Source organism: Bos indicus, chromosome 10, assembly GCF_029378745.1.
Source record: "Bos indicus isolate NIAB-ARS_2022 breed Sahiwal x Tharparkar chromosome 10, NIAB-ARS_B.indTharparkar_mat_pri_1.0, whole genome shotgun sequence".
In the NCBI taxonomy this organism is placed as follows: Eukaryota; Metazoa; Chordata; class Mammalia; order Artiodactyla; family Bovidae; genus Bos; species Bos indicus.
Genome location: NC_091769.1, coordinates 90,887,605 through 90,898,577, shown reverse-complemented (window position 1 = coordinate 90,898,577; position 10,973 = coordinate 90,887,605). Strand labels below are relative to the sequence as shown.

Genomic DNA, 10,973 nt, shown 5'->3' with positions numbered 1-10,973 from the left:
AGAACTGTACAAAAAAGAGCTTCACGACCCAGATAATCACGATGGTGTGATCACTGACCTAGAGCCAGACATCCTGGAATGTGAAGTCAAATGGGCCTTAGGAAGCATCACTATGAACAAAGCTAGTGGAGGTGATGGAATTCCAGTTGAGCTATTTCAAATACTGAAATGATGCTGTGAAAGTGCTACACTCAATATGCCAGCAAATTTGGAAAACTCAGCAGTGGCCACAGGACTGGAAAAGGTCAGTTTTCATTCCAATCCCAAAGAAAGGCAATGCCAAAGAATGCTCAAACTACTGCACAATTGCACTCATCTCACACGCTAGTGAAGTAATGCTCAAAATTCTGCAAGCCAGGCTTCCGCAGTATGTGAACCATGAACTTCCAGATGTTCAAGCTGGTTTTAGAAAAGGCAGAGGAACCAGAGATCAAATTGCCAACATCTGCTGGATAATGGAAAAAGCAAGAGAGTTCCATAAAAACATCTATTTCTGCTTTATTGACTATGCCAAAGCCTTTGACTGTGTGGATCACAATAAACTGTGGGAAATTCTGAAAGAGATGGGAATACCAGAACACCTGATCTGCCTCTTGAGAAATTTGTATGCAGGTCAGGAAGCAACAGTTAGAACTGGACATGGAACAACAGACTGGTTCCAAATAGGAAAAGGAGTACATCAAGGCTGTATATTGTCACCCTGCTTATTTAATTTCTATGCACAGTACATCATGAGAAAAGCTGGGCTGGAAGAAGCACAAGCTGGAATCAAGATTGCTGGGAGAAATATCAATAACCTCAGATATGCAGATAACACCTCCCTTATAGCAGAAAGTGAAGAGGAACTAAAAAGCTTTTTGATGAAAGTGAAAGATGAGAGTGAAAAAGTTGGCCTAAAGCTCAACATTCAGAAAACTAAGATCATGCCATCTGGTCCCATCACTTCATGGGAAATAGAAGGGGAAACAGTGGAAACAGTGTCAGACTTTATTTTGGGGGGCTCCAAAATCACTGCAGATTGTGATTGCAGCCATGAAATTAAAAGACGCTTACTCCTTTGAAGAAAAGTTATGACCAACCTAGATAGCATATTGAGAAGCTGAGACATTACTTTGCCAACAAAGGTCCATCTAGTCAAGGCAATGGTTTTTCCAGTGGTCATGTATGGATGTGAGAGTTGGACTGTGAAGGAAGCTGAGTGGTGAAGAATTGATGCTTTTGAACTGTGGTGTTGGAGAAGACTCTTGAGAGTCCCTTGGACTGCAAGGAGATCCAACCAGTCTATTCTGAAGGAGATCAGCCCTGGGATTTCTTTGGAAGGAATGATGCTAAAGCCGAAACTCCAGTATTTTGGCCACCTCATGGGAAGAGTTGACTCATTGGAAAAGATTCTGATGCTTGGAGGGATTGGAGGCAGGAGGAGAAGGGGACGACAGAGGATGAGATGGCTGGATGGCATCACTGACTTGATGGACGTGAGTGTGAGTGAACTCTGGGAGTTGGTGATGGACAGGGAGGCCTGGCGTGCTGCGATTCATGGGGTCTCAAAGAGTCCGACACGACTGAGCAACTGAACTGAATAAGACAATTTAGCCATTGCTATTTGAGGGCAATGGGCCAGTCACTGTGCTTATAACCAGGCTCTTTTATGCAAGTGAGCTCATTTAATTATAGAACAACACTAAGAGGAAGGCGATATCATATGGATGAAGTTAAAGTCGCTGCACACTTTACTCAAGGTTTGACAACTGATAAAGGACAGACCCGTGATTCACAGCCAAGATTTATGAACTAAGCTTTTCTGATTTCAAAGCCCATGGCCAAAGTTAAACACACTGGAAAGAGATGGTATAGTCAATACCTCCTCATGGAAACAATGAAAAAGTACTTCTGTTCATGGACATTAACCAAAGTATCTGAGCAAATGCCACTTAGATCTTGATAACTCTACTATATTACCCATCATCTGGAAATTTCTCTGGCAAGTTTAACATTTTATTAAATCTATACTTCCTTTGCTTACCCCAACGTCTGGCCAAGTTGACCTCTTTATGTCAATTATCTGAAACAGGAATAAAAACAGGAACTTTTCATAGTTTAATATTATTAAGCCTCATTATCAATTTCCTTGATAGTCAATAATATAACCATTCCACCAATGAAATCTGAAGGAACAGGGTTAGTCATATTTGTTTTTGATTATAACTCTTTAAAAATTGGTAACCAAAATATGGTTATAGTACAGGTATTTAGTTACCCCATGTTTCTAGATCATGATAAAAAATGTAGAGTATCATGGATTATCCAATTGGCAAAGTAAGCATGTGCTTAAGGAACCAGCATATCAAGGACACCTGAGTAATGACAAAGGTTCCAGCTGTAATGAATGTTACAGAATTTGTAATCTGAAAATCTAGAAAGAAGCTGCTAAAATTTAAGCACTCACTTAAATTTGTCTTTGGATTTAGCATTTTTCTGAAAATTTTCAGTATGCCAGGAGGCTTGGAAAGAAGCCACCTAAAACTTTCCAGTGCTTCAGATAAGAACACGGTTTTGGAAAATATAGAACATGGTTCTGGAAAACTGTTGAAAGTTTGTTAACTTACAGCAAATACTTTATGTTACCAAACACTTAAAAAAATACAGTATCTAATAATTTTTTTTCCAGAATAAAATGCTTCTGTAGTCTTACCTGTTTAGGAGTTTTTCCTTCCTGGTTACCTTATCTAAATAATAATGTAATAACAATCATTATGTAAACAATAATAATAATAATCTAAAAATAATGCCTCAGTTGACAGACAATAACTGCTTAGCCCACAAACATATCACTTTTGATAACTTTAGATAAGCAATTAGTAGTGATTTTTAATATTTTAGTTCCCATGAACATGGTCCTGATTTACTTAACTTCTAATATGATGATCATATTTAGCCCCAGTGCAAGATCTTTTAATAAATGTTTGGAAAATAAAAATGCATCATCATACAAGGATTGGGAAGAACATTTTATTGCTAAGCATATCCTTGAACAAAAATGCAAATATGAAATAAAAGAGAAAAGGGAAAAAAAAGCAGTAACTTCACAACATCATAAAATAAATTTCTTAAGAGTTTGCTCATAAAACAACAGGAATATGATAGAAGCTAACATACAGAATGCACATGTTCCCATAAAATTGTCCAAATAGAAACTTACACTAAAAGGAATATAACAAATGTATTTTTACTCAAATAAAAAAATGCAAAGAAAGAAAGCAGGAAATCAGTTCACAAGACCTCAAGACTCCAAGAACAGCAATCTTTTACAGACATCGAGATATAATCAACTTCATATAGGTTGGGCCATTTAAGTTATCTAAAATCGTGCTCTGATACCTCTTTATAATCCTGTCTTTTCCAATGATAATAAAATAATCCAAAACTCTTAACACATTGAAATATCAGGTAATGAGGAACACCTCTTTCCATACACATTAGTAAAGGCTACCATCATTGAGATTGCATTTTTTGCCCCACATCTTTAAGATATTTTCTCAAAGTCAAATATTCATGCAACTTACAAAGACCAGCAAGAGTAGATTACTAAATCTAAACAGCTGATTGATTTTCATCTGTACAAAAGAAACTGTATATATCTGACCCTCCAGAGGACACATTTCATTTTCATGTAAATACTTGTCTTGCTTCGTCTCTTGCTTTCGGGTTAGGTATGGCCACAGAACCAGTTTATTGTTTTACTGTACATTGTTTCCTCTTTTCAGAAAGAAAGACAACTAGAACAGAAATCAAACAAACGGAAATAAACAAAGGAAAGAACAGTTCTCAAAGCAGTATGTACACAGGTGGCTAAGGAACTATACCAGCAAAAATGTAGTAAAATATGTAAACAAAATCTGAGAAGAGTTTTTTTTTTTTTATTCTCCTTGACACAGTTAACTGTGACAAAACTAAAACTCACACTTTCTTCACATTTTAAGGTTTACTTTTTGTTGTTTTGTTATTTTCTTTGAAAACAACATTCTCATTCCACTTCAAGATTTTAACAGTTTTCCTGTTTCAGTCATCCCATCAAACATACCATGATAAATATATCTGTATATATATTTATTTATATATATTATACTATTAAATTCCATTTTGTGTGTGTGTGTCACAGCAGCTTTATTCATTTGTTATTTATTTATCTTTAGAAAAAATGGGTGAAGGGAGACGTGAGCAAATGGAAGGATAGAGTTATCTGTAAATGTCAGGCTGGAAAATTAAATCACTAGGAAAAACATTATCATGTTGGGGGCGGGGGAAGAACTATGAGTTTTGCACTCTGTCACGCTGTGTTTGGCTTGTGTGACCTTTTGTGGTTCTATCACAAGTTGAACTCCCCTATTGTCTGTTTTGATTCTGTAACAGACTTCTTGTACTGTCTTTTCTCTTATATTCGCATGCATTTCGATCAGTCACAGATCCAGCCCACCCCCCGGCCCCCTTTCCTAGGAAAGGCTCTGTTTTAATTTGTGGGGCTATCTCCTTTACCTCAGTTTGGCTGGGCTCATGGACAGGAACAATATTGTTAAGTGAAGCTGATAGCTCTGAGAAAGCCAGCCCTAACCACATCTGTTCAGGGTTTGGGTGGCAAATTCTGGAATTTGATCCTGAGGGACCAGCTTTTCCAATCAGAACCATCATCCATCCCATGATTTTGCTATGTGTGCAGCAAAGCCTCATATAGAAACAGACAACAGATTCTAGAAACACCACAACCTGATATGTAGAGTGAACACCATGGTAGCTTTTGAGTTCATATGGCAATAGTCTCTCTTACTTTTGTTTTCTGAGATTTTGTTTTTCTTCTTCTTATGTCCAGTTATTTTCAAAAAATAATCAAATACCCAAAAGCCATTTTTTTCCCCTCAGATCTTGAAAAGTTACACGCACACTGGCCAGAACCAGATAAGGGTGGGGTTTTGTTGTTTTTAACTTTTTTTTCTTTTCTTTTTTTTGTTTTTTGTTTTTTACATAATTAAACAAACAAACAAACAAAAAAAACCATTATTACAGTCAAGCTTCACAAACATTATTACAGACTCACTTGGAGTTATGGAACAAGTAAGCCATGAAGTCTTCTACCTTGGGTGAAAGGTCCTCAAGAGAAGGAAGCTTCCAAGTCTGCGAAAAGTTGGGGGGCCGGGGGGGCGGGGGCGGGGAGCCACCTGCTCACTCCAGCGTGCAAAAGTGTGTGCTGGCTGACACAGCAGGGCAGAAAGAACTTTCTGTCTCCGAGCGGCGACTGCGTCAAAGCAGCCCGTGGCTTGCGCCTTCTCGGTTAGGTGCATCTTGGTGTTCTGTTCACGAATGATTTTCCCCACCGGAGTCATGGTCCATACAGCCCCGTCTCCTAGGACAGTTCTGACCCCTGCGGGATGCTCAGGTTGCCAAGTACACGCGCGTCTGTGGGCAGAGGAACGACCCGGGCTCAGCTTCGCGCGCCGGGAGCGGCGGCGTGGCGCCTACACGTAGTACTCCTTGTCCTTGTTTTTCTGTTTCTTGTGGCCGCCCTTCGAGCTCGGTGGCTTCTCCTTGAGCAGCGTGCCGTTGCTCTGCGCCGAGTTGCTGATGTAGTTCCGCGTCTCGTCCACCTGGTAGGAGCCCTCGTCCCTGTTCCTGTACTTGTACATGGCGTACAGGAGGATCAAGATGCAGAGGGCGGCTGCAGCCACAATGCCGACGACCATCCCTGTTGTGCTGCTGGACTCGCGGATCACCTCTGAGGCCCCCGGGACCCGTCTGACTCCCGGCTCCGTGGGGTTTGCTGTGGGCACATTACGGAACATGGGGGAAGTAATTAGTGGGCTCTTCAGTTTGGTGCTGTCTAGCTCATAGGCAGTGGGCAACGGAAGCAAGACTAGATCAGGCTGGGGTTTGAGCTCACGGTTATTCATTTTGCCAGCTGGCAATTTGGGCACCATCCCAGACGAGGAGGAAGCTGTGAAGCGGATCAGCTCAGGGGACAAAGATGTGGTAGTAGTCCTACTAGTTTCGGAGGCTTTGTTAGGTCTAAAGTCCTTGGATTCCCACTTGGGCGCATGTGCTTTGTAGCCACCTTCGAAGATTGAAGTGGAAAGACTCTTATCTGTTACCAAGGAGAAGGTGGTGTAAAAATCTTCATCATCAGTAGGGGGCAGGTTAGAGTCAAAGGTTTCCCCTGAGCCATACCCAGATATCACCAAGCCATCATCATCACAACCATCGCTGCCTTGGTCCGACAAGCAAGGTAACCCCGCCTCAGAGGTCATAGACAGGGAATCTTTGGTGGTCTCAATAATGGTGAGGAGGGGGCGGAAGGTAGGGGGGAGTGTAATGGAAGGTGCACGAGTAGCAATAGGAGGGGTAGCTAAAGGGTCTTCTACAAGAAGAGGGATAACTAATTCACCTCCTGGGATGGAAAAGAAAAAAGAGAAACAGAATTAGTACATTTGTAGAAACACAAGTCACAGCCGTGCTCAGTGAATGCAGTTCATAGGTCACATCTCAGAAATGATGAGAACCTTGGATGCACATCCAGACCCTCTCTACTTGCAGCCTAATCATTCTATGCTGATCTAGAGCCCATGGTATGCCTCTTGCCACCAAAACCTGAAATTCATAGAGTGAGGGCTTAGATATTTAAAGATACTCTCAAGTAATTATTTAGATAGAATTCAAATAGGCTTTTTTCCAGGATCTGCTTATGGGATGATGACATTTAACTACACCATTGCAGATACTCACCATCAATTGTGCATGTGTGTGTGTGTGTGTACATGAACACATGCATGTGATTAATCTGAGCATTTCTTTATTTTCTTCTTGCCGCTGCTGCTGCTAAGTCGCTTCAGTCATGCCCGACTCTGTGTGACCCCATAGATGGCAGCCCACCAGGCTCCTCTGTCCCTGGGATTCTCCGGGCAAGAATACTGGGGTAGGTTGCCATTTCCTTCTCCAAGGCATACATGCATGCTCAGTCACTTCAGTCATGCCCAACTCTGTGCGACCCTATGGATAGCAGCCCACCAGGCCCCTCTGTCCACAGGATTCTCCAGGCAAGAATACTGGAGTGGGTTGCCATTTCCTTCTCCAATTTTATTCTTGGGTTTCTACTTATTTGCTCCCATTAGGATGAGAATGACAGATTTTCCATGTCACTGATATCAAGATCAAGGAACACAAAAGAGCTCATCTTCAGTATTTTATAAGTTACTACTTTTTATTTCACATTTATCAAGTGTAGTTGTCCTTTACTATAAGCTAAGTAAGGGGAACTTACAGAGGTTGAAAATGTTCATACAATAGGCCCATTTTGACTATGCTGTTCCAGAAACTCCTCTGACTATAAAACAACAACTTGCTTTGTATTGCTCTAATGTTATATTCATACATTGCTTTTATGTTATATGCAATATACACTGAGCAGATACTAGATTTTAAAAATACCCAGGCTATATATCCATGACTTACTGGAAACTTACTTTTAGATCCAGAAATGTAGAAAGAGCAAAGTGAATTTTTAAGATCAGTGATTCTTATTTAGAGTAGTAGATATTTATCAGTTTACCCACAGACCTTGTTACTGCCCTTATACTAGGACTAGGTCAGGAAAGGAAGGTCAGAAGAGTTCACTAAATTATAGTCCCTGGAAATCATGGTTATCACAAATATTCTGTGGTGGCTGTTACTCACCTAAATGTAGGGCCAAGCTTATTATTCCTGTATGTAAAGCAAGATAATCCTGTGTCTCCTTATAGTGTTATTTTCAAACAGAGAAAGAATCTCAGGAAGTCACAGTTCATGTCTTCTGTTAAATTTATTTGAAAAATTATTCCAACCATTGCTTTTAAAAAAATCTTCTAGCAGAGACGGCATGATGAGTCCCTGCCCCAGTTAATCTGCTTTCATCCATGTCAGAAGCTTTCATTCTCTGCCAGAGAAACTGAGTCAGAGAGCTTGGCAACAGTGTACCCGATGCGTACCATATGGAACGGAAGGCACAAGAGAGCATGGGACTGTCCTTCCTGACCTACCCAACGATGTTACATATGTGGGGAAATAAAACAAGAACCTTTCTGAGAATCTCAAGATGATATTTTGGCCTGTGCTCTAAACCCCAAGCTTCTCTTCTAGCGCTCAGAGTTTGCAGCTATTGAGCAACCCATTTTTGCTCATTTGCAGATTTTACAAAGCTTCAGGCTTGCTTTCCTGGGCTAGCAGGGCTATGGTGTGTTTTGTTTTTTTTTTTTTACATTGTGACCATATATAATTCATATGTCTTGCAACTTATTTAATGCATAATTTACACACTTTTGCTAGTTTTTATAAGTGGAATTTAGAATACAGGCCCCCAAAGGTAAGCCAGTCTTAAAACTAACCCCGAGGTGCCTCCTTTTCCCCCTCTTCTTCCAGCCCCGAGTGTTATATTTAAGGTGATGGAAGCAGGCAGTTTTGAGTAAGGAAAGAGCAGTGAGAACAAAGGAGTGAAGGCACTTGCAGCCTGCTTAAAGATTCCCTTAGGATTGCTCAGAATGATGTTACTTGCCTCTGGAGGACAAGGCAGGATGTTCGTACCCATCTCACCCAGAACAAAGGTTTAGCACGGGTGTTCTTTTCTGGCACGAATACGGAGGGTCATTTGCCTTTTAGAGCAAGGATAAAAGTCAACCCAATATGTATTAAGTGGAAAATAAACTGGGATAAAGGGCAAGGAATGACTGATTTGTTGGGAGGCAAAGTCCTGGGACAGATCATTGAAGGCAAAGGCAAATTGTTAAGTAGGATGTGAGTGTCCCTTTACGTGAGGTGAAGATCACGGTCTTCCTGATTACAGAGTGGCATTCATCTGCACTTTTAGTGTGCCATCTGTGACACCCAACTGGAGTCTTAACGTTTGCCTGTTTCTTCCCCCTGTCTTTTCAATTCTAGCTAAAGCTTCCAGAGTGTCTTTGTTGTTAAAAAAAAACCTACAACATCTACACACTGCTCATTCTGCAGTTGAATCACTTCCACTTTCCTTTGCGTTTCACTTCTCATTCAACACCCTGAAGTGAGCATCTCTCTTGGAGCAGGAAAAAAAGTGAAAATCATCCTTTTCATGATGGGAAGGAAAGAAGGTCTGGAAGCTTACTAATTAACAAAGAGCTTCTAAAAGTTGATGGGGCCTTTTTGTGAAATGGTAAAAGCTTATTTCAAAATTAAAATGATGGGTAGGCTGGTGCAGAGTTTTAATAACAGCATCTGTTAAAACTGTAATCTTCAATTTTCTTGGCCATGCTACTAGTAATCCTAGTAGTAGTGATAAAAATGATAAATTATGCACCTCTTAGGGGCTTTTGAGCCTAAAACCTGGTAATGTTTTATCAATGAAATTGTAGAAACTTCCATAGCTCCCCTGCCTTTGCATCTTAAGGAATTGGAAGAAATGTCTTTAGTTTAAAAGGGAGTCCACTGGGGTATAGGAGTTGGTTATAAAGGGGAATTAGAGTGAATATAGGTGGAAATTTTTAGATAACAGTAAACGGGAAAGGTGCCTGGGATAAGTATATGTCATTTTTATATCAAATTCTATATTTAAGATGACTCTAGGGTCCAGACGAGTCCAAGGGCTCTCACATCATTTGAGATAAACAGGCGAGGGAAGTGTTTCTCCCATCATTAGATCCTTACTAGAAATGACTTTGACTGCAGAAGGCTATTTAAGATTTCATGTTTATTTGTGTTAATCCAAAGTGACTATCCTCAGAAATGTTGGAGCAGCTGATAATTTTTTTCACTGCCCAAAGACCATGAAGTCAGTGATCTCTCAGATGGCCATGCTTACAAAAGTATTCACAGAAGCAATAAGCTTAAAGTCATCAGGAGCTGCTGGCAGAGTATTACAAAACCTGTAATCCATCAAAACTCTCATTTCCTATTCTGTCCCCAGAATTTTCCTTTGGTTTGGAATAAGAACTATCTGTTTTCCTTAAAGTTAGCATTTTAAATCAGGAATATATACTCTTTTTTGACAGGGTTGTGTTCTTCTTTAAACCAGAGAGATCACTAGGGATATAAAAGGTCTATTTTAGCCCTGAAGGCTGCCCTGCTTTTTTACTTTATGAGTGTATTTATAGATATATAATTCATGCATCTAGGGCTGATATTCAGCAAAAGGGGCTCTCTGCCATGGGAAAAGACAGTGTATTAAAAATTTAATAGAACTCTTCTGAACTGTGAGAATGTTGCAGGTTATAGTGATGTGGTGGGTCATCTCAAAACATAAGAAGAGAAGCAGAAAGTTTCAATATGGCTCCAACCTTTGCCTCTCTGGAGATATTTGGGTCTTAGAAGTCACAAAAATTTGAAGAACAGTGACACTGAAGAATGAGACTCTGGGAGAAGACAACATGCTCCAAGTCCTTAAATTTCTTTTTATCTGTGTTTAGGTTCTTTACCTCATCTCTTATTTTCATTTTCCTAATTCTCTGCTGGGAAACTCACACACAGTGGGGAGGAGTCATTTTCCCCCACCAAATTAGTTATTGAATTGTATTCATTTAGTCATTCGGTGCCACAGAAGCGTATATTTGTAACACATCCATATCTGGAAACTTGGAACCGTGAAGCTCTTCTTCAACCATCCTCAGGATAAATAGTCATGGATAGACATGGCAAGTCCCTGGGGAGTAGACACCGGAAAAATTCAAGTGTCTCAAAGGGACTTAGCTTTTTAAATAGTATTTTAATGAGATGAGAATCTTTGGGCAGGACATTTTCCCCATACTTTATCTGAAATGGATTTGATTCTGAAAGGCTACAGAGTCTATTCTTTTCAAGATATGCCCAGATAAGATGAGCAATAGCCCCTTGATATCATTTTGTGGGTGTGCATGCTAAGTCGCTTTAGTCGTGTCTGACTCTGCGACCCCATGGACTGTAGCCCACCAGGCTCCACTGTCCATGGGATT

The 10,973-nt window shown here is 40.3% G+C and overlaps 1 protein-coding gene across 13 annotated transcripts in view; it reads right to left on the bottom strand.

The window, feature by feature from the left end:
- Window positions 1–2,995: 2,995 nt before the first annotated feature.
- Window positions 2,996–10,973, bottom strand: part of NRXN3 (neurexin 3) — a 1,810,124-nt gene continuing 1,802,146 nt past the window's right edge. For 7 of the 13 annotated variants that reach the window (XM_070797932.1, XM_070797933.1, XM_070797929.1 and 4 more), the window contains one exon: window positions 2,996–6,433. In XM_070797932.1, the coding sequence (XP_070654033.1) occupies window positions 5,508–6,433 (926 nt within the window). In that variant the 3' untranslated portion in view covers window positions 2,996–5,507. The remainder of the gene's footprint in view (window positions 6,434–10,973) is intronic. The other 6 variants (XM_070797936.1, XM_070797935.1, XM_070797939.1 and 3 more) reach the window with 2 other exon arrangements.